Source organism: Aspergillus ochraceoroseus, assembly GCF_002846915.1.
Source record: "Aspergillus ochraceoroseus IBT 24754 chromosome Unknown P175scaffold_4, whole genome shotgun sequence".
In the NCBI taxonomy this organism is placed as follows: domain Eukaryota; kingdom Fungi; phylum Ascomycota; class Eurotiomycetes; order Eurotiales; family Aspergillaceae; genus Aspergillus; species Aspergillus ochraceoroseus.
Genome location: NW_024468479.1, coordinates 390,653 through 416,675, shown reverse-complemented (window position 1 = coordinate 416,675; position 26,023 = coordinate 390,653). Strand labels below are relative to the sequence as shown.

At 48.4% G+C, this 26,023-nt stretch overlaps 9 protein-coding genes across 9 annotated transcripts; 4 read left to right on the top strand and 5 right to left on the bottom strand.

Moving 5' to 3' along the window:
* On the bottom strand, positions 1–1,417 carry P175DRAFT_0501207 (uncharacterized protein). Its single transcript, XM_040897111.1, has one exon. The coding sequence runs from the start codon at positions 1,252–1,254 to the stop codon at positions 103–105; it is 1,152 nt and encodes a 383-aa protein (XP_040751974.1). The 5' UTR covers positions 1,255–1,417; the 3' UTR covers positions 1–102.
* Positions 1,418–1,547: 130 nt separating this feature from the next.
* On the top strand, positions 1,548–3,046 carry P175DRAFT_0458018 (TatD family hydrolase). Its single transcript, XM_040894666.1, has one exon. It carries the CDS (start codon positions 1,623–1,625, stop codon positions 2,802–2,804), a length of 1,182 nt encoding a protein of 393 aa, XP_040751973.1. The 5' UTR covers positions 1,548–1,622; the 3' UTR covers positions 2,805–3,046.
* A 417-nt stretch (positions 3,047–3,463) lies between these two features.
* On the top strand, positions 3,464–6,173 carry P175DRAFT_0501204 (Zn(II)2Cys6 transcription factor). Its single transcript, XM_040897110.1, has 3 exons — positions 3,464–3,737; positions 3,822–5,031; positions 5,094–6,173. The coding sequence occupies exons 1-3, from the start codon at positions 3,671–3,673 to the stop codon at positions 6,127–6,129; spliced, it is 2,313 nt and encodes a 770-aa protein (XP_040751972.1). The 5' UTR covers positions 3,464–3,670; the 3' UTR covers positions 6,130–6,173.
* Positions 6,174–7,170: 997 nt separating this feature from the next.
* P175DRAFT_0531920 (uncharacterized protein) lies at positions 7,171–8,001 on the top strand (the record flags this gene model as incomplete). The annotated part of the gene is made up of 4 exons (XM_040899920.1): positions 7,171–7,259; positions 7,330–7,445; positions 7,543–7,760; positions 7,849–8,001. 4 exons carry the CDS (start codon positions 7,171–7,173, stop codon positions 7,999–8,001), a joined length of 576 nt encoding a protein of 191 aa, XP_040751971.1.
* A 1,405-nt stretch (positions 8,002–9,406) lies between these two features.
* On the bottom strand, positions 9,407–10,924 carry P175DRAFT_0223151 (nuclear transcription factor Y subunit beta). The gene is made up of 4 exons (XM_040892625.1): positions 10,586–10,924; positions 10,163–10,273; positions 9,968–10,095; positions 9,407–9,876 (listed from the first exon to the last, which is right to left on the bottom strand). The coding sequence occupies exons 1-4, from the start codon at positions 10,740–10,742 to the stop codon at positions 9,616–9,618; spliced, it is 657 nt and encodes a 218-aa protein (XP_040751970.1). The 5' UTR covers positions 10,743–10,924; the 3' UTR covers positions 9,407–9,615.
* A 2,467-nt stretch (positions 10,925–13,391) lies between these two features.
* Positions 13,392–13,993, bottom strand: P175DRAFT_0436417 (putative prefoldin subunit 2; the record flags this gene model as incomplete). The annotated part of the gene is made up of 4 exons (XM_040893800.1): positions 13,392–13,424; positions 13,500–13,692; positions 13,791–13,881; positions 13,954–13,993. 4 exons carry the CDS (start codon positions 13,991–13,993, stop codon positions 13,392–13,394), a joined length of 357 nt encoding a protein of 118 aa, XP_040751969.1.
* Positions 13,994–15,769: 1,776 nt separating this feature from the next.
* Positions 15,770–17,474, top strand: P175DRAFT_0516260 (putative mRNA splicing factor RNA helicase (Prp16)). Its single transcript, XM_040898899.1, has 2 exons — positions 15,770–16,850; positions 16,972–17,474. The coding sequence occupies exons 1-2, from the start codon at positions 15,774–15,776 to the stop codon at positions 17,353–17,355; spliced, it is 1,461 nt and encodes a 486-aa protein (XP_040751968.1). The 5' UTR covers positions 15,770–15,773; the 3' UTR covers positions 17,356–17,474.
* Positions 17,475–17,554: 80 nt separating this feature from the next.
* P175DRAFT_0501197 (putative oligosaccharyl transferase subunit Dad1) lies at positions 17,555–18,959 on the bottom strand. Its single transcript, XM_040897109.1, has 3 exons — positions 18,612–18,959; positions 18,236–18,423; positions 17,555–18,084 (listed from the first exon to the last, which is right to left on the bottom strand). The coding sequence occupies exons 1-3, from the start codon at positions 18,894–18,896 to the stop codon at positions 18,018–18,020; spliced, it is 540 nt and encodes a 179-aa protein (XP_040751967.1). The 5' UTR covers positions 18,897–18,959; the 3' UTR covers positions 17,555–18,017.
* A 360-nt stretch (positions 18,960–19,319) lies between these two features.
* Positions 19,320–25,059, bottom strand: P175DRAFT_0516256 (putative C6 transcription factor). Its single transcript, XM_040898898.1, has 9 exons — positions 24,934–25,059; positions 24,641–24,878; positions 24,545–24,554; positions 24,457–24,480; positions 24,259–24,403; positions 23,766–24,205; positions 23,650–23,691; positions 21,467–22,064; positions 19,320–21,382 (listed from the first exon to the last, which is right to left on the bottom strand). Exons 2-9 carry the CDS (start codon positions 24,780–24,782, stop codon positions 19,538–19,540), a joined length of 3,246 nt encoding a protein of 1,081 aa, XP_040751966.1. The 5' UTR covers positions 24,783–24,878; positions 24,934–25,059; the 3' UTR covers positions 19,320–19,537.
* Between the last annotated feature and the right edge of the window lie 964 nt (positions 25,060–26,023).

The following is a 26,023-nucleotide window of genomic DNA, read 5'->3' as shown; positions in this document are numbered from 1 at the left end:
CTTTTGTATACATCAAAGAATAACCAAACTGTAAAATGGCCGAAAAAATACACAAGGGGGAGGGAGGCGAAGAGTAGCTTTTATTATCTACAAGAAATCTATCTACTCCAGCCATCCTATCGATTTGAAACCGGGGGTGCTTGTTCGACGACTCCGCGAACCGGTAGGATAGTGAATAAGACCGCCGCCTACCAGCATATTTCTAGCGGGCTTCCGTTCGTCATTTGGGGTGGTATTGCTAGTTGTTTGCGCACCACTCTTAGGCTGTAAAGCAAAATAACTTCCGGCACCATTTGACGCACTTGTTGTCACTGGGTGCTCCCAGTGTGCCGAGAGCGAAGTGTGAGACTGCGATCGGGGAGATAAGCCTTGTTGCATGGGCTCGTCGTCGTGTTGGGATTCATGTCGAGTTGACAGGGGATGAGCTGGGGAGCTGGGCGATCGAACACCAAGACCAGATACCATGCTTGTAGTCGCGGAACGGCGGTGATGGCGTTGGCTCTGGCTGTGATTCCCTCGCGGATCAGTGCTATGAGAGGCAGTTTGCCGCGGGTTTCTCCAGGGAATATAGGGTTCCGAACTCTCTGCATCCCGTCGGTGGGTTAGTGGCTGGGAGGGTAATTCCAATCGACTGTTTATGGACACCCATGCGATTTCGTCGATTTCGTCACTGAGGCTGTTGCTCGACGACGGCGAGGTACGTCCGGAGCGATGCCCTAGAGATTTCGAAGAGGATGGTGGACAGCGCCATCCCCCGAGGCCCTCGAAGTCTCGATCCCCGTCGCCGCTAATTAAACCGAGGAAGCCAGAAGACGGGATGTATGGGAGGCTCCTCCGCAAGTGTGGCCGATTCGAATATCGACCATCGAAGCTCAGGACGGCGCTTTCCTGGGCGTCTTGGCTGTCTGGTAGATTTGTGCTGCTTCGTCGGGGGTCCAAGGCTGGATGACTCTGGCCACGAAATGCGGGGGGTAGGTGATACGGAGATGGAATCGTTAAGCCATAATCAAACGACTGTTGCCTATTCGGCGTGGTGGGTTCTGACGCTGTAAAGCTCAGGAGAGACCAGCTAGCAGATGGAGGGATTATGAAGAGATTCGCAAAGAGAGCATAGCACAGCTCAATGGAGACCACGGAGAGTTGCAGAAACAGGGCTATGATAGAGAAACAAATCGTGACAGCAGCTGATATGGCGAGGGGAATTGAGATGAGGGCTAGAAATGGGAGAGTGACCAAAGAAGTGGTGGTGGACATGTAGGCGAGCAAGTATATACCTATGTATAGTAGGACTCTTCACACTCTCAAGGCTCAACGAGGCATCCAGAGAAACTCTGTCTCGGGGTAAATGGAGAAACCAGCATTATACAACTGGGATAAAACAGACATTTCCTCCGCGGATGAAATCTTCTTCGTTTATGTCCTCCTTGTGTTGTTGGAAAACAAGGTCACAACTGCGGAGACGAGCATGTGATTGTTTCCTGCCCCAGGCATCCACAGACCGTGATTTGGACGAACGAGTTGCCTCCCGCATTACATCACTGTCTCTCTCTAGTTTCTTTTTTATACCTCAACTTAAACCCAAAACTCTGGGTGTAGATTGGATTCGTTTGGTCTGGTTCATCATGTCTCAGGCTGATCCGACAGATGGATCCAATTTTCCGTGGGATCTCGGGGTGTTCGACGCCCATTGTCACCCCACCGACACCATGTCCTCTATTGCGCAAATACCGCGGATGAAAGCAACAACCCTCACAATCATGGCGACTCGAGGCGAAGACCAAGATCTGGTGCTTCAAACAGCAGTATCACTGGCCAAGGATCCTGCAGGCGTCGAAAATTCAATAAGAGAGCGCGTGCTACCGTGTTTTGGTTGGCACCCTTGGTTTTCACACCAGATCATAGATGACACTGCGGCTGTACCAGAAAACCAAGGAACACTCTTGGCCACAGAAGTAAAAAGAACCCATTATACCAGAGTTCTAAAACCGTCTCCAAATGACGAGTTCATATCTTCTTTGCCCGACCCAAAGCCTCTATCACAGCTTATCGCAGACACAAGGCAGAGACTCATGAGCTTCCCATTAGCCCTTGTCGGGGAGATCGGGCTAGATCGTGCCTTTAGACTGCCCAAGGCCTGGACTCAGGAAGAGGTCGATACCAGGGATGATCAAACAACACCAGGATCCCGTGAACGTCGATTACTTTCTCCTTATCAAGTAAGACCGGATCACCAGAAGGCCGTTCTGCTGGCTCAGCTACGTCTCGCCGGTGAGCTTCGAAGACCGGTATCCGTCCATAGTGTTCAAGCGCATGGAGCAGTATTCGATGTATTTAAGAGCCTGTGGTCAGGGCATGAGCGAAAAATTGCCTCCCGGAGAGAAAGACAACGACGTCTTAGTGTCACTGATGCCCACACAGAAAGTGACGCAGAAGATGAGAGAGAAAATATACAGGCTCGGGACGAAACACCTCTCCCATTTCCTCCGCGGATATGTATGCATTCTTATTCAGGACCTGTGGATCCATTGAAGCAGTTCCTGCACCCTTCCAACCCGTCAGATGTTTACTTCTCCTTTTCTAGCGTCATAAACTTCGGACATCTCGCGTGTAACAAGGCGGCCGCAGTAATAAAAGCCTTGCCCGATGATCGAATATTAATTGAGAGTGACCTTCACACTGCGGGTCAGGAGATGGACGACGTCTTAGAGGAGGTTGCCCGCCAGATCTGTGAACTACGTGGATGGACTCTGGAACAAGGAGTCCGACAGCTTGCGGAAAATTGGAAACGCTTTGTCTTTGGCTGATCAAGTGTCAGCTTTCATATTGATTTACCAGTTGACTAGCGATTGCCCAAATTAGCGACTCTATACTACCCCCGTTCGAGATATTCCATCGAAGCCACGCTCATCGGCTTGAGGTAGGGAATTCCCAACAATCTCTATATGCGTCGTCCTCCACGGATGCGCTGAGGTTTGGCGCACAGTGTTATCTGCAATATTACATATGTAATATATATAGAGGAAATAAAATGAATGGATGATACCGGAATAAGTCTGGTGTTTGGCGCCGCCGCCTTGATTTTCTAGAAGCTAATGCTACATGACTGGCCAGACGACAAGTGTCGGACGATCTTCTCTGATATTATTCCAGCAGGCAAATAAATCCTGATGAATGAGAACGCAGTTCCGAACACGATGGAAACTCCTACTGAGTGCAGATACTCGGTACCTAGTAGTAGTAGTAGTAGTAGTAGTAGTAGTAGTAGTAGTAGTAGTAGTAGTAGTAGTAGTATCAAAGTGGGTGGAGTAGTTCCGATGGAGGGTAATATTAATTGGGTGATTTTGCACATAATAAATTTGATACACGAGCCATCGGGACGATATCGGCTTGAAGTCTAAATGATTGATTTATTTGGTTGTGCCCCCCCACCTTATCGCAATCTTTTGCTTATCTCAACGGTCGTGTTCTTTTTTCTTCTTCTTCCTCCTCCTCCTCCTCCTCTTCTTCTTCTTCTATCACTACCTACGGAGTACTACTGCTACTGCTGCTTATCCTTTGGTCCACTCTCCATACCATGACGTCCTGAATCACTTTCTCCGCTTCCACATTTCTCCTGGGCCGTCCTGTTTGATGGTGTCCGGGCCTTGGATCTTTTGTCAATGCTTCGGCTATGTCCTCCACCGCGCAGCCCACTACCATCTCACCCGCTGACCGTGGTGTAAATAAGCGCAAGTCAGGTACTCCCAATTGCCCATATCCGCACCCAATTTGTCCCCCCGCCCTTCTTCATATTTTGGCCCTAACAATTTGTATACTATTAGGCTCTGCAGCTTGCATTCACTGCCATCGCCGCAAAGTACGATGCGACGCTCGCATTGTTGGCCTGCCATGTTCCAACTGTCGCTCCGCGGGCAAGGCGGATTGCCAGATTCATGAAAAGAAGAAGCGTTTGCCAGTGCGCTCTATCCTTGACCCCGTCCCTATCCGTTGCCGACCTCCTTCCGAAAATACCTCCAAATCTCTATCTCCCACCACTCCGTCCGTTGACCCGCCCAATGCGTTCACGACCACCTTCCGTAGTGGCCAACCCGAGGTTGAGTCTCCACCCTTCGTTGTGAATAGCGGTCCGCACAACCACAGCCCTAACTCTAGCTATGATCATAACAACAGCAACAACGCCATTGATAATTCTAATAACGATACTCAACGCCATGGACCCTCGTCGATCTCGAGTTCCCCGGTGTATAACAACCGTCCATCCGTCTCGGATCCGTCGGAGCGGGAATCTCGCGCGGAAATCGAGAAACGTCTAGTGAAACTAATTGATGAGGAGGCATCGGGTGCCCGGGAAATCCAAAGAGGTGTGCGAGCGATTTATGTCGGCCACGAGCTCTCGAATATGTCCTTCCTGATCCGACAACAAAGGGAAATGGATGATGATGTCTACCACTATGCCGGCAGTGAGATCCCACGACGACAATTACGCACAGGCCACGACCAGCTTCTGATGGATGCTTTCACATTGCCCGAACCTGCTCTTGCCGATGAATTGGTAGAAGCTTATTTTACCCATGTTAACCCGGGGTACCCTATTGTCGAAGAAGACCTTTTCATGGCCCAGTATCGCCATCGAGATCCCTCAGACCCTCCCCCGATTCTCCTGCTACAAAGTATCCTCCTTGTTGGGGCTCATGTCACTCGTCTTAAAACTGAACGAGATGCCCTGAAGGAGATCTTCTTTCGTCGTGCAAAGTGGTTGTTTGACAGCAGAATCGAGCGAAATCGCGACATCATGGTCCAGGCTGCCCTTTTGCTTACCTGGCACTCCGATGTCGCGGACGACGATGTAGCAGCCAACGCGCACTATTGGGTGGGGGTTGCCACAAGAATTGCGACAGGGCTGGGTATGCACCGTAACCCTGTGGGCAGTCGCTTTGTGCCACGCGATCGTCGCATGTGGAGGAGGCTATGGTATATTCTAGTTCAGTTTGATGTCATGGTGTCGCTTTCATATGGTCGACCACAAGCTATGTAAGTAAACTTCACCCTCAACCCGCCACCAAAGCTTGCCAGCTGCTAACACCGAGGCCCAGCAATTTGGAGGATTCTGATGTATCGCCGTTGACCTTTTCTGATTTTGAAGGCTGTGGCCCCCGCGTCCAAGCCGACTTCGTGATCCATTTCTCTGAGCTCTGCACCATGATCTCGTACATTGTTCGTGAGCGGTTCGGCCTCCGGGTCAGCGCCGAGCGTCGCAAGGCTGTACTGATAGAGGCTGACGAAGTCCTGGCAAACTGGTCACTCAAGCTTCCGGACAGACTGCGTCTTCGAGCGTCGGATATGGACCCATGGTCTGCAATGCTTCACCTCACATATAACAACTTCCTAATCCTCCTCCATCGACCCCATCCAAGAGCTTCCGCATATTCCGACGACTATGGGCCACACGATGCAGAAATCTGCAGCGCAGCTGCCGGTGTCATTGCCTCTATATTTGAAGAACTCCGCCTGAACGATAGGCTGAAATTCCTCTGGTACTGTGGTGTTCATACCCTATTCACAGCAATGATCCAAGTTCGGGTAGAGCTCCGGTTTTCTAACCCTGTCCTCGCAATCAACGCGCTTCGCCGTTTCGACTCTGCCTCGTACTCACTCCGCGAGCTGGCTCAGTACTGGTCTCACGCTAATACTATCCTTCGGCTGTTCGAGGATTCCAGGCGCCTTCAAGAAGACCTTCGAGCCGCAACCAGTGAAAGACCCCGTCGGTTCAGCAATAACAACAACAATAACCCTAACAATAGCAACACCCAATCCCAACATAACAACGCCACCCCACATCCCAACACTGCTATACAGAACAATGTAACTCAAACCAACCTCAGTCCCAATGCCAACCAACCATTCGACGCCTGGATCCCATCCAGCAACCTCGCAAACATAGACACAATGGATAACCCCAGGGAGTCGCTTGACTGGCGCCAACTATTCTCCTTCACCGACTTAGAGGAGCCGGTTCTCCCTACATCTATGGAAGGTATCCCCGAACTGGAAGATGAGTGGCGTCAGATTTATTGGCAGGAAACCCCCATGTCTGATCTCCTCCAAGATGGCGGGTGGATGCACGGATAGACTATAGATATGTAACTTGAGTTAGATTTCTCTTTTCTTCCTAGGCAGTATATATATATATATATTTACTTACGTCGCTTAGCATGTCTTAACCGTTGGACCCCAAAAAAACGAGGCACCATGAGGGGCTGTGTAGCTGCTTAGTCATGCGGTTCGGCTCGCTTTCCCATATAGGATTAGCGCTGCATGTGACCCACAGTATTAAATTTCCCCAGTTACCTGCTATGTGCTCTCATAGGTCATCTTTCCACAGAATTCCAAATCCCAAGACTTTTTTTCTCCACAAACATATGGAGTAGTCAATACCTCAAAATACGGAGTACTATGACAGGACCTGGAGGCTGGTGTTGAGATGCCGCTGGTGGGTCACCACTGAGAGTCCCAGCCCGGGTGTGGTTCGCAGACTTGAACCGAATCAAATCCTTAGCTAGCCTGGATGAAGGCACTATTGCAACCATGGGATCGTTTTCTGTTGTCCTGTAAGTATCATACTATGTTGTCCCATTTTTTGGATACAACATACTGATCTATGCTAAGGGGCTGGCCGTACTCGGCCCCTGGAAGGAAGAACCAGAGATGGGCGTCCCGCCTCCGCTGACTAAACCATTGGAACCAAAAGGTCACTACGATCAGACCTGATGGGTGGAGGGCAACGGTTCGAATCCGGCTGTGATCCTAGGGCCGTGCAGAGGTTCCCGCTAGGCAGGATGGGTGCTCGGGCTGGGGGTCCCTGCTAAATATACACTAGTCAGCTAGAGGACAAGCCTTATCTCTGGGAGGGGGATAGTTGTCACGGCATCGTGACAAGTACTAGGGTATATAAGGCGGGATTCGGGCAGATCAGACCATCAGGCCTGATCATAGTGACCTTTTGGTTCAACAATGGTTTAGACATGCTGCCCGAATCGCTTGCTCTTACAGTTACACCCCCCCAGAGATAAGGGTTGTCCTCAAGCCGACTAGTGTATATTTAGCAGCCCGCGCCTAGCGGGACTCTGCCCAGCCCTAGGACTTAATTCATTTATCATTCAATGACCAAGGATGGATTCGACCCGTCGCCCTCCACCCATCAGGTCTGATTGTACTTGTAAGAGCATGCGATTCGGGCAACATAGGATGAACCAGTTGAGGTTGCTCATATATACCCGTTGAGCATGATGACCAGACCCCGAACTGAACAGAGCACTTTCTGGTTGCCAGTCGCGAAATATTCAATATTGCCATCACTACGCGGCCTTCTCTCCCGTCTGACCTGAAATATGTCGGCAAACAAACAAAGCTTTTCAACTATGAGATATCGGCACAGATTTGTTCCGGTGACATGAAATTAATGCAGACAGCAGATCCTAAAACACACCCTTTTGCCCTCATTAGAAATACGCGGCATGCAGTGGGGTTTGACACGTGTTCTAGGCATGAACGCGGCGGCAGATATCGCGCCGGAAGAGCTAGACAGCGACTCAGAGGAAGACCCGGGTTTCGGTGAGCAGTGGGTGGTTGACACTAAGATGAAGGGGAAGAGGAGGAATAGGAGGTCACCTCACCACAGCTCGCCTGAGGTAGCTGGACCACCATTCCCTCTACATATTGGAGCCGAACGCGGGGGGTCATTTATACAAGGAGAGCGTTTTGTTGGGATTATATGCCGATATCGCTAGGTTAGAAAGGGAATGGTTGACGGGGCAGCACTGATGAATGGAACGGATCTAATGGGAATAGGCCAGCGACGGGAGCATTGTCATTCCGCAGTTGATCCGTTGGTGGATGAATCCGCCTGACACAGGAACGGCACTCATCCAAGACATTCTTCGCGAGTTCGATGTTTATCTCCATCATCAACAGGAAAGCTTCAGGGCCGTAACTAAACTTTAGCGAGGGGGTTCATTCAATTAGACGGATCCATCTCCAAAGCTAGACGCGAGAAATTCCGACCATCATCTCTGTTGGGCCTAGCGAATAGATACGCAACCATGCCATATGCCTTGCCTGCAGCACATACATTATTTCGGAAAACACTCACATGTGAAAGGAGGGGCTACCCCGGCCATGAACATTCCAGGAGGGGTAGCGGCGACTCTGCCAGAACCTCGCCAGTTTTCATGAAGGAAAATTTTCGGGTCCATCCAGCTCCTCCGACTTATAAGCGCCTATATCCACGATACTTTCGATATCCTATGTGGTCCATTCCATCAGAATTGCATTTTTTTTTTTGCCAGTGAACCCAGGTCTAGGGCGCGCTGACTATTCTAAAGCAAATAACTATCAATAACTAGTTATTAACCTCAAACTACTATTACACTACTACCTCAGCCATTAACATAAATATAAAGGTGAAGAAATCCCTTGTAATCCTCTAGTACTCTTGTTTATTCACATAAATAGTATATAGTATATACAAAAATACATGTCTCATACATACATATATACATACACTACCTTTAATTTACCCTGAAGACCTATATAAAACTGCTGTAGAGTTCTCCAACGACTTATGCAATCTCTGTTGGCATCCCCAACCAAATTTAACCGTCCCTTAGGTAAGATTTAGGGGTTTCCTGTTGTATAACTATTCATACCTTCCTCATGGGTATCCTTGCTTTCTTCGGATTGTTCTAATTTAGTCCATGTGACATAACTGATCTATATTCTAGATAGACCGCCTCTCAAGAATCTTTGTATATATTCAGTTTGCTATAATAAATAAATATAACTTATCAACAATCTTTCATGGAGCATATAGTAGTCTCACCAAGAAAGAGAAAGAGAAGAAAGAGATCACAACCACTGAGAGACAACAAAGTCCTGTTTCTTGCTTTATCGACCACTCTTTCGTCACCCGATCACCCAGCTGCCCAGACACGCCCCGTCTGTTGAGGCTAATGATGAATGAATACCGATAAACAGCAGTATAATATAAACAAAATCAGAAGTAAGGAGGGTAAGGAGGGATTCCAATGGGGTGGACAAGCCAAGCGTCTGGTTCCGGAAATCAGGAAGGGAACATGTAACTGGATTTCGATTTGTCCCCCACCCACACACCCACCCACACACACAGACAGAGTATACATGTTATATTGATCGAGGTACAAATAGGGGAATTGGACAAAAACAAGTTTGAATAGGGAATGGAGAAACTGCGGCTGCGCGGGGAAGTACGGGGATAGATAAAAGCAAGAGAAGTGATAGTTCCCCGTGAAAGTTCTGTCGTATTACTTTGTTCGTGTTCCACCCATTAAAAATTCCATGAATAAAAACCCATAATATCGTATCACACCATGAGAAGGCTGTACAGGGTGCAACATCCAGAATTCCGAGAAGACTCTGGCCATGAGCCAAAGCTGAGCCTCATGGTTGAGAGCCTGTTGGAAAGAAATCCGGGCCCAAGTTCCCTGTAAGCGGGAAGCGGGAAGCCAAAACTTCAAGAGCCCTTACAATATAATGGGATTAGGCCAGCAGGCCTTTCTGGATGCTCCCCATACGGGCATACTAATAGGATTCACCACCTGTTCCGTTATGAGCTTGACCGACCATAGGTGGGTACCCGTAAGCCGAGGTATCCTGCTCAGAAGGGTCCAGGCCCTGGTTCATAATGCTGTTGGCACCATCGCCTGCATCGGGAAATCCTCCAGCACCAGCAGCTGCTCCAGGGCGTCCAGCTGCAGCACCTCCAGCTCCACCAACGGGTCCACCAGCAGCATATCCACTGCTAGTGGGCCGGTTCTGGTGTTCGCCCCGTGCAGATTGGGTCTAGATGGGAATCAGTACATCATGTCTCAATATAAGAGCGGCCTGTCGCCGAACCACGATAGGGTTGCTCAAGGGGTTGCACAAGCCTTACCTCGCGGTACTTGGACAAATAGATTTTGAGGGCCTCTGCGTAGTTCTCAAAGCCAAGAGAGGTCATGGCAAAAAGAATGTCCTCTCCATTGACGGTTTTGCGCTTTTCTTGTTGGCACTTTTCGGAAGCTTTTTGAGAAGAATAGAGAAGTTAGTAATCTGCTCATATTTGGTATGTGGGTGTACTTGGACTAACCTTCGCTGGTGATGAATGATATGAACTCGCTCACACATTCCTGCATGCACTCTTTAGCCTCTTTTGCGATCTTCGCATTTTCTGGCAAGGCTAATTTCATAATCCGGGCAACTTTGGGGCGAGTATCAGCATAGTGTCATGAGTTTTGGTCAATCAAAGGCAAGGAGGAGACTGCATGTAGTGTTGCGAAGCAGAAGCACAAGGGCAAGAAGACTTTGAGCGGGTGCTGTATATCCAAACAGAAACCAGGGAAGATTGGACAAATAAGGGTAGAGGGGAAAATTGCGACCAACGAGAAAGGGGCCAGGTCGCAAATGTTGTATGGGTGCTCGGATAGTATGGCAGACGGCGGTTGACCAGCAGATAAATGTAAGGTACGCGCAAATCAGACGGACAGATATGCTGCAAGGGGACGCAACTAACCATTTGCAATCGGCAGCCATCTATCTTGCTCCTTAACCTCAAACTCTCCCTGGCCCTGCGCTTGGGTATCTTGTTCCTTGTCCATTTGCTCCTGCTCTTCACCTGATTGAGCTTCAGGTTCCACCTCCGGTTCCTTCGAGGGAGAGGTCGACGACATGATTTTTAGCTGTTCTCGAAAAGTATAGGCGATACCGGTTTAGGAATGGGAAGGCTGAGTCTAAGATATGCTGGCAACCACGTCAGAGATATGTGTAGCACGCGACGGATTTTTCGAGCTCAATTCTCCTGCATGAAGAGGGAAGGGTGTGTGTATCTGGTTGGGCAGCGATTCGCTTCACAACAGCCTGAACAAGGAATAAAAACGGTGGTCAACGCGTGTGGGGGATTTGGCGATGCTTCAATGACAACAGTCAGTGCCTTAGCGGTGTGAACAAGGTCCAGCGGGGCTCTCATTCGATGACGGAAGTATGAGGCGCGCGCCAGGCAACTCGCGGAATTTTTAATAAAAGGAAATTATTTATGGAGGGATTTTTTTTTTTTTAGAAATGATTAATGGGGTGGGAAAATCTGATTTGATGCCCAGCGACGAGTACATTGTGCTAAGGTTCTGGAAACTCTCTTGTTGGGGCCTGGTCTGGGGGATTGACTTACAGCACAGGCAGTAGTTCCAGCGACGGTAACGTCAGCAATGCGCTCAGGATCCGCGACAGAAGATCTGGGAGCGACGCGGGTGATGCGACACGGAAGGTAAGCAGTGGGTGGGCCAATAACTGGCAGTGGTACGTTGCGCAGATGAGGAGGCGATCGGGGATATTTTTGGAGAGTTGGAATGCTTGCTTGGAGAGATCTGGCGTGTCAAGTAATTGGTTCTTGCTGGTCTTGCCCTGGAGATAAGGTGTGGTCGAAGGAGTCGTTTGGCGGTAGGATGCGCGCAGCAGTCAATTGGCGAACCAGAAGTCCCCTGACGGAGAAAGCACGATCACTGGTTTGTTGGAGGCTCAGAGTACAAACGAAGCCAACACCAATAGGAACCTAAGATGATGGAGAAAGCACTTCCAAACAAAAGAAGGGCGATATGATGGCTGATGGCTGGATGATTGGATGATTCGATCGCGATGGACCGAATGTTTGAAAGAGAGAGAAGGAGAGAAGTGAGAAAAGAGAAAAGACAAGAGAGGCAACGCGAACTGGCACGAGAGAGATGGATGGCCTCAGGACGCTATTTACCGTCCCGGAACATTTCAATACGCTCTAGCTGGGTGGGTTTTCAATGAATTTGGCTGGCAGCTCGGGGTGGGGTGTGTATTGGTATTGTAACCAACGTGATGAATTCCAGCCATCCATCTTTCCACTTCTTCGGATGCCATCTCTGTATACCTTAGTAGTTCAGAATATTAGAGTAGGTATAATGGGAACGGTACAGTCTAAAGGTTCATCTAGATCTAACAACTAGATAGAATACGATTCAAGTTTGATGGAAGACTTTCGACCTGTAAATCTGAAAGACCCTTCCAGGGACCTGCTCCCTTCCACCTGGCAGGACATTCCTCATCAACCGATTCGTAGGCTTAAAATCACCGTCAAACGATGCAACTAATGAATCGAAAGTACTTAGACACCCGAATCAAAATAATAATACTGATACTAATAATTTACATCGCTGTCTGGATGTTTGGAGAATTGCATGGCGATAGATTTGCTGCTTATTGTAACCGAGGTGCATTCAGGCTTCAGGCATCAACCTTCATTCTCCGTCCAGAGAAATGAAGCAAGAGTGATGGTAAGCACCCTGAACTGGAAATAAAAAGTACTAACAATCAAGTTTTGGCAGAATGAATAGCATGGGGGAGTTGAGATAATAACTGATTCCCAGCACTTAAGGCAAATCTGCAGTGTGTAACATCCGGAGCCCAAGTACATACGAGTCGAGCGAGACCTTCTATAAGTCTGAAGATTGAACAAGTCGTAAAGCGCAAACCATACACCCCTCTACCCAAATTCCAGGGACTTTGAATTTCTCACCGAGCAAGAAACGAGATCTCTCCTCTCTTTCGAGGTTTGAGGAACTGTTGGCGATAATTTAGGCACTGCATCGTATTTATGAGCTACATGCGGAAGCCCCAACCCCTCTTCCGAGTAAGATGAAGTTATCCTAGAGTCTCGTCAAGACCAACCGTAGACACAATGAATAGAAATCCACTGGATTTTTGGTCTACGTAATCGTTTTGATTGCATGATTGGGACTGTCAAAGACGCCAACTCGCTCGAACCACACCTTGCACGCCTGATTGATGCATAAGCGTCATGGAATGGTTGGACAGCACTTGCGCGCGGATTCGTCCCTATGGGGGTTAAAAAATCCCGCTCTTAACTATGATATATGAAATTGTCCCCCAGGGAAAGGAATTGAGATTTTCTACATCGCCTCAGGTGGTCGATTGATATGTGGACGGGGTATTTTTCCTCAGGCCGCAAGTTGGCCATTAGGCACGGGTGCATTGGAAATTCGGCCTTGTCTTTGGTGATATTTTATTTCCGACACACTGCCTCACTATTCAAAAGAATGACGTGGAGTACCCAAACATCCCTGCTGTGTCGAGTTTGATCAAACTGCTGCTCGAGCCCTATCCGTTGAAGCCCTGTTGAACGTGTCGAGGATGAAACATAGACTAAGATGAATCACTAGACTCCTAGTGCGCCAATTTGCTCTCATTTATCTTCACATTCACATTATACGTAATACAACCGAAACATAGCATCCGTGTTAAGGGGGGTAGCAAAAACGGCACTTGAGAGTATCATTTGTCTATGGTTGTACAACCTGAATATTATTCTTTTTCTGTAGCGCAAAAGGAAAATCAGTATTGATCCGTAAATTCAAGATGGCGTGCCTGCCATAGAAGACGAAACTCACCTTCCAGCTGTCCAATTCCGTCTGCTTAGTCTTGTACTGCTTCAGCAACTCCTCCAACACTTGCTTCAGACCATCCGAGTTCGTCTTCAACGAGGGGAGAACATCGCTGACTGTCCGCTCAACCAAGACTCCATTTACCATCCTAAAGCATTTTCGGTCTTCGGGGAGAGGTTCAAGGGTATCAATGACCAGTCTAGCAGAGGGATCGGTTAGTAAGACACCGTCTAAGCAATTGGTAGGCATGGCCTGGGGAGTCAAGAGGCTGAAATAGACGAAAAAGCATCGACATACTTGTGCTCTTCAGCTTCTTGTTCGATATCTCCGATCTTCTGGGCCAGCTGTTGTAGTGCGTTTTTGTAATTTGTGTATTGAAGCTGGAGCTCTAGTTGTCATTAGCTCCATTCTTCAACAGACTTCGGTGCCTCATGTAAAATAAAAACGCCCATGGACTTACCCTGTTGCTTCTTAGGATTGACTTGTTGTTGGCTGGCCATCTTGTCTGGAAATCTCCTTGCACAGCGCAAATGTAAAGCTAGAATAAACGTGCGGGGCGGACTTTGTTATCGGCGACTTGTCGCTTCTTGGGCCAAGACTGAGTGAGCTATGAAGGATTGTCGAGCAGCACAAAAAGAGCGCCTAAACATCACTTTGAAAAACTTGCTTCTGCTGGAGGTCTTGTCCCATGATAAGCCAATAGATATTAAATTATCTAAAGCAAACAGATGTCTATAAAATTGTACAAAGTACCATATCCTGTACCAGAAAAGAAGGTCATGCACGTGATGCCAAAAAACCGTTTGCACTGTTTGCTTTACGTTACATAGTTGATAGATTCGATCCGCCGACGTGTTGAACATCTCAGTCAACTGCCAGGAGGGCGACCCTTCTGGAATCGACTTGATTTTTAGTCTCTCAGAAGTTTTTGCATTTCTTTTTGTCCCGCTGATACCCCCCTCAGTCATAATGGCCTCAAACGAGCCTCCAGCCAAGAGGCTGAAAAGCTCAAACCTCCCAGCGCCACTACGCGATGCGAAGCGCAAGGATATTGACAACTGGGAAACAAATCGAATGCTTACCTCTGGAGTCGCTCAGAGACGAGATTTCGATGGCGATTTCATGCCGGAAGATGACGAAGGCACCCGCATCCATTTACTCGTGCACGATCTCCGTCCACCATTCCTCGATGGCCGTACGATTTTCACCAAGCAGCTAGAGCCTATCTCCGCGGTTCGGGATCCGCAGAGTGACATGGCAGTGTTTAGTCGCAAGGGGAGTAGAGTTGTTCGAGAACGACGTCAGCAACGGGAGCGACAGAAACAAGCGCAGGAAGCGACAACGATGGCAGGCACCGCGCTGGGCAATCTGATGGGGATAAAGGAGGACGAAGGTGACAGCGCTGTCGCCATGCCTGTGGAGGATGTTTACAAGAGTGGGAACAAGTTTGCGCAACACATGAAGAAAAAGGACGAAGGGGGCCAGAGCTCTTTCAGCAAGAGCAAGACACTCCGTGAACAGAGAGAATACCTACCTGCGTTTGCAGTCCGAGAAGACCTATTGCGTGTTATTAGAGACAACCAGGTGATTGTGGTTGTTGGAGAGACGGGATCGGGGAAAACAACACAGTTAACGCAGTTCCTTTATGAAGATGGCTATGGCAAGTACGGGATGATCGGATGCACACAGCCTCGTCGAGTAGCTGCGATGAGTGTTGCGAAGCGTGTCAGCGAGGAGATGGAAGTTGAGTTGGGTGATCTTGTTGGATATGCTATTCGATTCGAAGATTGTACAAGTCCGAAGACGGTCATTAAATATATGACCGACGGTGTCCTTCTCCGAGAGTCGCTAGTTCAAACAGACCTGGATAAATACTCCTGTATCATCATGGACGAGGCGCACGAGCGAGCTTTAAACACGGATGTTTTGATGGGCCTTCTCAAGAAGATCCTGGCTCGACGGAGGGATCTAAAATTAATTGTTACATCAGCCACGATGAATTCTGAGCGCTTCTCCAGATTTTTCGGCGGTGCTCCAGAATTCATCATCCCAGGAAGGACGTTCCCGGTGGACGTCCACTTTTCCCGCACACCTTGCGAAGATTATGTCGATAGTGCTGTCAAGCAGGTCTTGGCCATTCACGTCTCACAGGGCCCTGGTGATATTCTTGTCTTCATGACGGGCCAGGAGGATATTGAATCCACTTGTGAGCTAGTTGACGAGAGATTGAAGCTACTAAACGATCCGCCCAAACTCAGTATATTGCCAATTTACAGTCAAATGCCAGCAGAGCAACAAGCGAAGATTTTCGAACGCGCTGCGCCTGGCGTACGCAAAGTCATTGTCGCAACAAATATTGCCGAAACTAGTCTGACTGTGGACGGGATTATGTATGTGGTTGATGCGGGCTACTCGAAACTGAAAGTCTATAACCCCAGGATGGGCATGGATACGCTTCAAATAACACCGATCTCACAGGCAAATGCCAACCAGCGTTCTGGAAGAGCAGGAAGAACGGGGCCAGGCAAAGCATATCGTCTTTATACGGAAGTGGCGTATAAAAATGAAATGTACTTGCAAACGATCCCGGAAATCCAGCGAACCAGTCTATCAAACACAGTACTTCTTCTCAAGTCTCTCGGGGTGAAGGATCTCTTGGACTTTGATTTTATGGACCCCCCGCCCCAAGAAACCATCTCCACCTCCCTTTTCGAACTGTGGTCCTTGGGAGCGCTAGACAATCTAGGAGACCTAACGCACTTAGGACGACGCATGACACCATTCCCAATGGACCCCCCGCTCGCCAAACTCATCATCACAGCAGCAGAACAATACGGCTGCAGTGAGGAAATGCTGACCATCGTATCGATGTTATCCGTGCCGAGTGTGTTTTACCGACCCAAAGAGCGACAAGAAGAATCCGACGCCGCTCGAGAGAAATTCTTCGTCCCCGAATCCGACCACCTCACCCTTCTCCACGTCTACACCCAATGGAAAACAAACGGCTATTCTGATTCTTGGTGCACAAAACACTTCCTACACGCCAAGGCGCTGCGTCGCGCGAAAGAAGTCCGTGACCAACTGCACGACATCATGGTCGTGCAAAAGATGCCCCTCGTTAGCTGCGGCACAGACTGGGACGAGATCCGAAAATGCATCTGTTCTGGCTTCTACCACCAAGCCGCCCGAGTAAAGGGAATCGGCGAGTTCATCAACCTCCGCACAAGCGTTAGCATGGCTCTCCACCCAACCAGTGCTCTATACGGCCTAGGTTACGTCCCAGAGTATGTAGTCTACCACGAGCTCATCCTCACAAGCAAGGAGTACATGTCCACCGTAACCGCAGTCGATCCTCATGTAAGTCTTCCTCCCTTCCGTCCCTTTTCATCTCTTTTCCCCCTCAAGCAAGCAAACAAGTCCAACCTTCCCCCATTTCTCTAACTATTTCTTTTATTTCTTTTTCTAATCTTTTGTGCAGTGGCTCGCCGAACTCGGTGGCGTCTTCTACTCCGTCAAAGAAAAGGGCTACTCACACCGCGAACGCCGCGTCACAGAACACGAGTTCAACCGCCGAATGGAAATCGAAGCCCAGATCGCCGCAGACCGCGAACGCGCCGCAGTAGAAAAACAGCGCGAGAAGGAACGCACCGAGTTCTCCAGGCGCAAGAATGAAGTCGAGGTTGGGTCTTCTGTTGTGAGACGGCCTGCGCCTGCCGCGAAGAGGATCGGGGGTGTGATGGCGAGCTCAGGGTTAGGTACGGGCCAGCGGAATGCTCCTGGTGCCGGTGCTGGTGCTGGTAGAGGAGGGAGTGTAGTGAAGAAGCCACAGATCATGCGGAAGCCAGGGAGGAGGGCTTTCTAGTCACCACCGGGGTAAATGCCGACATCAACCGGGCTATATAAACGAAGCATGAAAATGGATATAGGATAGAGCGAAGTAGACTTGTATAATATACCATACTATCCCACACTATATCATACCCAGACTTGTACTTTGATGAATATCTATTGCTGCTGGCACTAACTAGTTGGTGCATTGTTTATCATTTTTAGTATATAGCATACACCCTCAACCAAACAATGCAAATAACCCCTGATAATAGATAGATAGGTAGAATAAAACATAACATGAAGATTCATATTCGCAGAAATAAAAAAAAAAAGGTACAGATATAGAATGGAACAGAACATACCAAGTGAGAAGAGCAAGGAAAAGCACCTAGAAATTGATTTAACATCACCATCACCATCACCATCCAACCAGAAATCTCCAGTATACAAACAAAGCAGAATAGTATCTAAAGAGAGCAGAAGTGTGCTATACCGCTCTATCTATCTTACCCTTTTCATTTCCCTTTTTTAAGAGTCATATAAAGAATATCCATCACTGGACCTCGTCTCATCCCCAACTAACCCATTGGTATCCATTCCCATTCACGCTCCCTCCCACCTACCCACATACATACATACATACATACACATGCACACACCATAGCTACACTGGAAGCGCGCCCTCGAAACCAGCTAGTTAATGAAGTTAATACAGAAGAAATGCAGAATCAAGCTTCCGAAGAGATAATCCGCAAACGCCCTAAGTGATTAATTAGTTAGTTAGTTAGTCACTTTAATCAGTATACACAACAACAACAACAACAACATAAGGAACAAGAAGCATGTTATGGTATGTTATGTGATATATCCCAGAAAAGCAAACAAGGTATAACTAAATAAAACTCACTCACCTCTCATGCGAAACGCCAACTCCCGGCGCAGAAACCGACCCCGAAGCGCCTTTCCCTCCCTTCCCCGACGAGATAGAACCCGCGGCAGTCTTGTTTCCGGAATCGCCACTGGTCTGCATGCGCAAACTGGCCGTGAGAACAAATTGGCCCACGGCGGCACAGAAGCCACTGAGGAAGGCGTTGAAAGGCTATATATATATACATTTTTCACTGGAATCAGCACCCCCATCCATTCAGATATCCACCACATTTACACCAGGAAACGTAATGGCGACTCCTCCTCCTTCTTCTCCGCAAACAATCACAGATGAAGAAGTACCTGGCACAGGAGGAAAAAAAAAAAAAAAAGGGGGGGGGGGGGGGGGGGAGAACTCACGTAATTCCCTCCCAGGATACAATACATGAATTGTACGCCTCCCACCAGCACGAGGAAACCCATAAACGCATCGAGGAGCATCGTGCGCTGCGGCGTTGTCGCTAGGTACTGCTGCCACACATGGTAGGCGATTTCGGTGACGGAGGAGTTCGCAGAGAGGGTCTTCGGGCCAGAGGAGAGGAGGTTGATATTGCTGCTTTGTGTTGGTGCTGTTGAGGTTGTTGCTGGTGTGGTGGGAGGGGGAGGTACGGCGGCGGCGGCGGCGGCGGAGCGTTTGGAGGGCATTTTTTTTTTCTTCTTCTTCTTAATTTTGGTTAATATTGTTTTTAAGCGCCTTAGTTTAGGGATCGTGTAAGGCTATACGAAAAGTAGAGGGAGGAATTGAAGGAGTGGGAGTGGTCAAGCTTGAACTACGTATGCCTTTCTCTGGCAAGCTGTCCATTCCGCTGCGGAGATTCACTCACGTGACGGACTATGCCCGCAGAGGAACTATCAATCCATAATTCAATGATCAAAGAACTAAGATACTGCCTAGGTAGGAGGTATTAAGATATATTTCAGAGAGAAATATTAAAATTATCTAGAATATATTGTACATGTTTGGTAGTAATACGCGCGACAAAAAGTCGTCATCAACAGTATACCCATATTACCAAACTAGCGTCAGGTATTGTACATTTGGTGTCATAAATTTGAGAGGAGGTCGTAGTGGTAGTGGCTTTTTTTTTTTTTTAGAGAGGAGATCAGGTCATTAAGACGTAACAGTCGTACCCACCGGAAGAATCACAATTTCAGGGGTTGTATTGATCGAACAGTGGGTATCTCATAAAACGCCGCCAGGGCAATTATCGAAGTGGAGAATCGGCCTTCTCGGCCAGAAAAAGACGTGTAAAAGATAAAGTAAGGAGTCGAAGTCCTCGATTGAATTAAGCGACCCAGCTGGTAATGTCGCCTATTGGAGCCGCTTGCGCTTCTTGCATGTCCGTTTGGAAATCCCGCATGACTTGATCCCATTCTTCCCAGTTCAGGCGCGAATTAGACGAGTCTTGGGCCATCCCAGGAGGGGGGTCGTTAGGTATGCTAATCGCAGCGCCTGTGGTCGTGGGCTGCTGTGGAGCGCTCGAAGTGTGAGAGCTTGGAGTAGCAAGCCAGTTGCCGGCGGGGAAGAACTCGTTGATAACCTCAATTGGGCCCTGACTGAGATCAAAGTCCATTGTGCCTTGATACGGACTTTCACCGGCCTGTGTAGCGGTTGCAGAAGTTAGGAGTTCGGGGAAATGTGCAAAGAATGGCGCTTGCATAATGGTTTGAGGGGGGTTGAGGGAAAGAGATGTTTCTTGTGGAGACGGTGGAGGGTATCCTAGTTGAGCTTGAAGCTCTTCTCGTTGTTTGGCCCTGAAGGCGGCTGCGCGCTTCATAAGCCGGGCTAGCGGTCGCCAGAGCATGCCTTTCCTTTGCTTTGCGGTTCGTAGCCAGTCTCCGTATAGAGTACTCACGGCGACCCAGGCCCGATCTGTCAGAGGGCTTAAAGGGCGCACGCAAAGCTCGGACAGGACAAAGGCAATGGCGTGCCATTGCATGTGGGTTGCAAACATCCAGCTCCACCTAGATACGTTCTTGTCGGCTGATAACAAACGAGCAAACTCGGCCACTTCAACTGACGTAACGAATAAGCTTTCTCGAGTTGCGTTGGTCATCTCTGCTCCAAGATCCGGGCGAGTCATCGGATGGTGAATGACAAGCCACATTTTCGTCAGGACGAGCCGGGCGATGGTAGCACACACCCACTGGATGGGGATACTCATGTTACAGTGCCTGATATACCGTTCCTCTACGCGTTTGTTGACGGCTTGAATGACATTTCCACATTTGCCTGGGTATCTTTGATGGTGTGCAGAAGCCGCGCCAGTTGGGTTCGGACATGTATAGCTTACCCGACGTAGAGCGACACTGATGTCGCATCGAATGAGGAAGAAAGTCATTTCAGTAAACCCATCTCGCTCTGCAGGTGGTTCCTGCATATCAGGTGTGATATCACTATCATTAATATTTAACGGAAGCCGCGTATCATACATTCGGTCGTGAATCTGCACATCAGTTCCGTGATCCTCGGAAGACCGAAGATCCAACAATAGAATATGCCACCACAGCCGTCGACGCATTTCGGTGTCCAAGGGCTTCAAGCCAAAGTTGGTTCCGTCTCTGTGCAGGCCAAGTCCTTGTGCGAGACGCAGGACAAGAGAAGACATTGACCAAACAAATTTGGTATCATCGTCTCGTCGAACGGCATTCAAAAAGAGCACAGCGGCCTGCAATAGCGTCAAGCTCTGCGTATTAAGAAGGTTGGCTTTGGAGAGGGCTTGCTCCACCGCGAACCGATAGCGGGTGACTGCAGAGTCACGGTCCTCTCCGAGGACAGATACACACTGCTCGTTCGACAAACTAACAATAGCAGCAAAGTACATGGAGAGGACCAGGGTTTCGTTATTCTTATCCAAGGCATCTGGGGTCTGCGCAGCCTTGGTAAAAAGCTGTTGAGCTGTAGGCCCATATACAATAGGAATCAACGGCATGACATTTTCCGTAAAGATCTTCCACAGCATCGGGATTTTGGTTGGGTGCGGGTGGAAAGACCGAAGGGAGTGTGAAAGCGAGTAGAATCCGAAGAGAAACCCGTCATGGTTTGTAGAATGACTGGAGGACGACCCAGGAGAGGGATGGTCGTCTTCATCCGAAGATGAGGGGTCCAGAATATCCTGTAATTCCTCGACCTGCTCTAGTTAGCACTGATAGTACACAAAAACCATGAGTCAACTAACCTCGTCCCCAAGACTCGCCCAGAACCGATTGCTGACATATCGGCTTCGGTTCTCATCAATCACAAGCCTCCCAAACTCATGTTCCAATGCATGCTGTTTAGGCAGCTTAACCGGGTCAGCCGTTAATGGGCAACCCGATTCATTGTCATCATCACTTTGCGGTTGGCTAGGTTCGTTACCAGGCAATCGGTCGTTGCGTTGTTGTGGCGACGTTGGCGTTAAAGTATCAGGTACCTTCGCATTCACCATTCCACCTTTCTTCTCACTCAGGTGTTCAATGACACCCTCGAGCCGGCGCAATCGCGACAGCAATTCTGCATCGTGTGGGCGTTTCGACTTGCGCGGTGCCCTACCTGGTGGGGGAAAGATACACTCGACGCCAGCCTTGGCACAGTTCGAGCAAGGTGTTCGTTTGTTACAGCGGACCTTCCTTCTCCGACAGGTGATGCAGCTTCGCAGAGCCGTGAAGTCCTGAGGGGCCTGCTGGGAGGTGGTAGCCAAGACAGGAGCAGTATCATTCATATCATCGAGAGGAGATAATGAAGTCGAGCCCGAGGGGTTGATACCCAAATCGGTGGGTTGGAGCTGCGGTGAGAACGACATGACGAAGATGACGTGAGAGATAGAAGAAGACCTTCCACGCTGTACCACATCATTCAACGGATGGACGGTTTGAACATCAGATCAGGGAAGGAAAAGAACGGGAGAAATGGAAGAAGGAGGAGGGGGGAGATAAAAAAAAAAAAAAGGAATAAAACAGCCAAGAAACAGAAAATCAATACTATTGCTATCATTAGCCACCAGTGCAGGTTGGCGTACCTCTCAAACAAAGGCTTGAGTTGCGGGATCTTCACATTCAGTCATCGACTCATAGTGGAGATATAAGGATATATTATTGGTTATAGCAAAGTCAATCCAGACCCCGCGCGGCGTAGATGGAATTTTGCGACCGTAAGATGACTAATTATCTCTGCGTGTAAGACGGGAACTACCACTACCACTAGTACTTCCTCAGCTGTACAAGTAGTACATAGTGGGTGTATCCATACTGTATGGATACCTAACTCGGAGATTTGAATAACCCGCGTCTTGTCTCCGGTGGACCTTTCCAAGACTCGGAGATTATGCAGATTCTCATGTCAGAATGTTAATTGAAGAGCAGATATAACCGCTTTGTTCTGACATCCCAGAGACGCTTCTTTGTCAGTATGAAAAACCTCCAATGGCTTGGGGAATAAGCCGATCTCTTCGGATCCAACCGAGACCGACCCTCTGTTACGATATGCTCGGAGAAAGCCCGTAAGTTACCAAACCTTAATGGGGTTTTGGGAGATACCTAGCGGGCAAGGCACCAATTGATGGCTACCATTGACGTCATCGAAAAATGCTAAGAGTCAACCCTCAGGTCACCGGGGAGACTTTGCGACATCTGACCTTATTCTTTACGTCCACCCAGCTTATCTGATTGATACCATCAAGGTTAATTACTTTTGCTTGTACTTGGAATTGGGATGCTCTGGGAGGGCCACCGTCCCAATTACTTAATCAGGAAGCTCGCTCGTACAACCTACCTGGAATGATTGAATTTGTCAAAAATCCAACCAAAAGCCCACCTTAACTATAGGACTCACGAGCCAGCCAGTGTTTTACCTTCATTTTACACGCTAGGCAACGACGTTCAAACCTGACTCCACCACGCCAACTAGTTCGATATATCAGATTGACTAAAATCTTCCTAGGAACCTATGATTTGAACATGAATGATTTTTTTAAAAAAATAAAATAAAATAAAAATAAAGATAACAAAATCTAGGTAGATACATTAATCCTGAGAACACGCAAGGTATACTTCTCGAGCATGCTAAGAAACGAAAGAAATTCCCCAAAACACCATATATCGTAGAATGGATTCCAACGCCCATAACTCACTCCCGGGTTTGAACACGAAACAACGAGACGCCGGGTGTATGCAAAATAGTCAAAACATATATAGTCTATATAAAATATATGAAAGCTTTATATTGTTAAAACACTTGGTCACTGTCGAGGAAATTCTGAGCGGGCATTGTCGTCCGTAATGGGTTCAGTGAAGATCTGCTTGAGCGGCGTTGTTCGGATAGGAAGATCAGCCGTGTCTCCCCGGCGCGTTGACAATTTATGATTTCTGGGAGGTTTTGATATCAGCGCAGCGCAGCAGAATTAATGACCACAAAACTCACTTGATCTTCTCCCAAATATTTGTTTCTTCGTTGAATTCATGGCTGCAGCAAAACGTCAGCAAAGAAATAATCGAAATCAAAGGGTGCATCAGACTATCGGAAATCCCAAAGCATACTCTTGAAAATTTGTCGAGGTCAGGGATTTGTAGCTGTATTCTTCTTGCAGCAGCTTGGTATAGGCATAGGGGACCTTTACGGGAAAGTCCTCGAAATAGCTGTTTCGGAGGGGAAAGATCTCTGTCTCATCATATCGATGGCCATCTTTGCACATCAGAGCTCCAGCTTGGCCTCGGTTGCGTCGGTCATCGTCCGCGCGTATGGCAGTGATATCAATAAATAGCCCGGAGGAGGTGTCAATCCATCGCGCATCGATCACATTCCGTCTATCCAATGTGGACCGGACCACATAGTGCGGGTTGATATCGAGAAGGTATGTTCGTCCGCCTGGAACGCCAGGGAGGTCGAAATGGTGTTCCGTCATATTATAGTGGTCGGCGAGGAAATGAATTGTAGGTTCCGATATTTGAACATCCAGGTCATTGTCCCAGGGAAAGATCTAGGCCCCCATCAGCACCCCGTCCACAAAATGATACTCTTCACTGATCGAACTTTTTGGTTCCACCACCAAGCCAAAAGCGACCCGTGCATGAGCCACGTCTCCGCGCTGATTTCGGCCATTGTTGCAAGGTATGTTCGGACGAGGGCGGCCAAATGTGGACCTGTTTCTTCCTCAGGGAGGGGATTAGTGGCAAAGCTGCCATGAGGTTCAGCGCGTGACTCTAGGGATAAGGTTAATGGGGTATTCACCGTCCGTCATAGTGATAATGGAAGCTAAAGAACACTGTCAGTAAACCTGATATCAATCATAACCTTCACCTCCGGGAGGGCAGCATACGAAGATTCCTCTACATAAAGGGTTAGAATAGCAAGTCAACAGCAAAACATCATAGTAAGACTCGATGCGCAACCATGAAATACGAAGAGGACTCACTGAAATACTTGGGCACTGGCGGTCCCCCTTGTCCCGTATAATCCTTGGCCACACTGGACCTCTTGTCTATAAAATCCGTCTCGGCGAGAGCAACAGACGGTCCCCAGAGAGCAACAAGAAAGGAAATGGCCCACCACCACATCTCGCGATCTTCGCAGGCTTGCTAGGGTATCTTTCTTGGTCTCCGGCGGCTCCGTTACCGGGATAGCATCAGGGGGTAGGGGTAGGGGTGCACAGTCTTAAGACGGTAAGGGTAAGCGCTAGAAATTCGAGGTCGAAGATAAGACAAATACCTCAGTCAAATTTCCTGAACAGAAAGAAGAAGGGAAAGGAAGGAATAGATAAGAGAAAGGCGATGAGTTGTCGGAAGAGGAGAAGAATACGACGTCAACCGAGGATAATAATTATAAATAGGCGGGCTGGAGAGGCTTACAGGCTTAGGAAGAAAGAATCAGGCGATTAGCAAACCCGTCTAAGACTGTTTCAGGGTACCTACGTAGAATTCACATACTGATGTCGTGTGCTCAGTTTCCACAGGCAAGTTTAACTCCCTAAGTACGGAGTACGGGTTGTCGTCGTGTAGTCGTCAAAGTGGCCTAGTGGCAACTTGGCATTTGGGCGGGTTGTCAATTGCTGCAAGTTTTCGCGTTTCCCCAGCCCTGCGCGTCTTGGCGGTTAACTCTGACAGTCTGACTGGGCCTTATTCAACACAGATGAAACCCCCTATTTTTCGCCTTTATGCACTGACTACTAAAAAGGCTAGAATACACGAGGCAAAAGCAGCCATTTCATTCGCTACACGTTCTCGTTGGCGCTCGTCGCGCCCTTGATCTTGCCTCCACACTCTCAACCGATTGGGCTTTTCTGGGGTTTTTGCTGGTAGATACTAGATAGTGAGTGGCTGGTGAAAATGTTCCCCTATCCAATTTCAGAGAGTACACTAGTAATTTCCACCATCCGCCTCCAAATCCGTGATTCCGTTGCCCTTCGGTACTTCATCCATGCACATTTATCCTGAGGTTTGCTGCTGCTTCATTTCGGACAGCTATAGCAATTCTGATGAGCTGGCTCTGCTTGCATCCACAGAAAGAATTATTCCTAGGTATTATATACTGGCTCAGAAAGTGATCTTTCAGACAACACCTGCTCACATCTAGAGTGAGACATTACTTGATTAAGATAGAGCACCCCTGGCTTGTAGATCAAGTGTCAGAATAAGATTACTCTTCAGGGCCGCTAGAATATCAGATAAACAGGGATAAGCAGTAACAAACGGGATCACTCTTATCTTACACCACGAGCAAATGTTTTTTTGCGGTGCCCTAGGGAGTAAGTGATATCATTGTGAACCTCCTTGGAACTCCGTACTAGTGTCATAAATGA

Bases quoted from the DNA above. Each gene is read 5' to 3' on its own strand.
- P175DRAFT_0223151 (XM_040892625.1), bottom strand. From the start codon at position 10,742: ATGTCGTCGACCTCTCCCTCGAAGGAACCGGAGGTGGAACCTGAAGCT. The intron at 10,274-10,585 runs GTTAGTTGCGTC...CTCGCCCCAAAG, and splicing joins ATGGCTGCCGATTGCAAATG to TTGCCCGGATTATGAAATTA. The intron at 10,096-10,162 runs GTTAGTCCAAGT...CTTCTCAAAAAG, and splicing joins ATCATTCATCACCAGCGAAG to CTTCCGAAAAGTGCCAACAA.
- P175DRAFT_0501204 (XM_040897110.1), top strand. From the start codon at position 3,671: ATGTCCTCCACCGCGCAGCCCACTACCATCTCACCCGCTGACCGTGGT. The intron at 3,738-3,821 runs GTACTCCCAATT...GTATACTATTAG, and splicing joins TGTAAATAAGCGCAAGTCAG to GCTCTGCAGCTTGCATTCAC. The intron at 5,032-5,093 runs GTAAGTAAACTT...ACCGAGGCCCAG, and splicing joins TATGGTCGACCACAAGCTAT to CAATTTGGAGGATTCTGATG.
- P175DRAFT_0516256 (XM_040898898.1), bottom strand. From the start codon at position 24,782: ATGTGGTGGTGGGCCATTTCCTTTCTTGTTGCTCTCTGGGGACCGTCT. The intron at 24,404-24,456 runs GTGAATACCCCA...ACCTCATGGCAG, and splicing joins CATTATCACTATGACGGACG to CTTTGCCACTAATCCCCTCC. The intron at 21,383-21,466 runs GTCAGCAATCGG...TAACTAGAGCAG, and splicing joins ATGAGAACCGAAGCCGATAT to GTCGAGGAATTACAGGATAT.
- P175DRAFT_0501207 (XM_040897111.1), bottom strand. From the start codon at position 1,254: ATGTCCACCACCACTTCTTTGGTCACTCTCCCATTTCTAGCCCTCATC.
- P175DRAFT_0458018 (XM_040894666.1), top strand. From the start codon at position 1,623: ATGTCTCAGGCTGATCCGACAGATGGATCCAATTTTCCGTGGGATCTC.
- P175DRAFT_0516260 (XM_040898899.1), top strand. From the start codon at position 15,774: ATGCCAGCAGAGCAACAAGCGAAGATTTTCGAACGCGCTGCGCCTGGC. The intron at 16,851-16,971 runs GTAAGTCTTCCT...TCTTTTGTGCAG, and splicing joins TAACCGCAGTCGATCCTCAT to TGGCTCGCCGAACTCGGTGG.
- P175DRAFT_0501197 (XM_040897109.1), bottom strand. From the start codon at position 18,896: ATGCCCTCCAAACGCTCCGCCGCCGCCGCCGCCGCCGTACCTCCCCCT. The intron at 18,424-18,611 runs GTGAGTTCTCCC...ATATATATATAG, and splicing joins GTATCCTGGGAGGGAATTAC to CCTTTCAACGCCTTCCTCAG. The intron at 18,085-18,235 runs GTGAGTGAGTTT...TTAATCACTTAG, and splicing joins GTTGGCGTTTCGCATGAGAG to GGCGTTTGCGGATTATCTCT.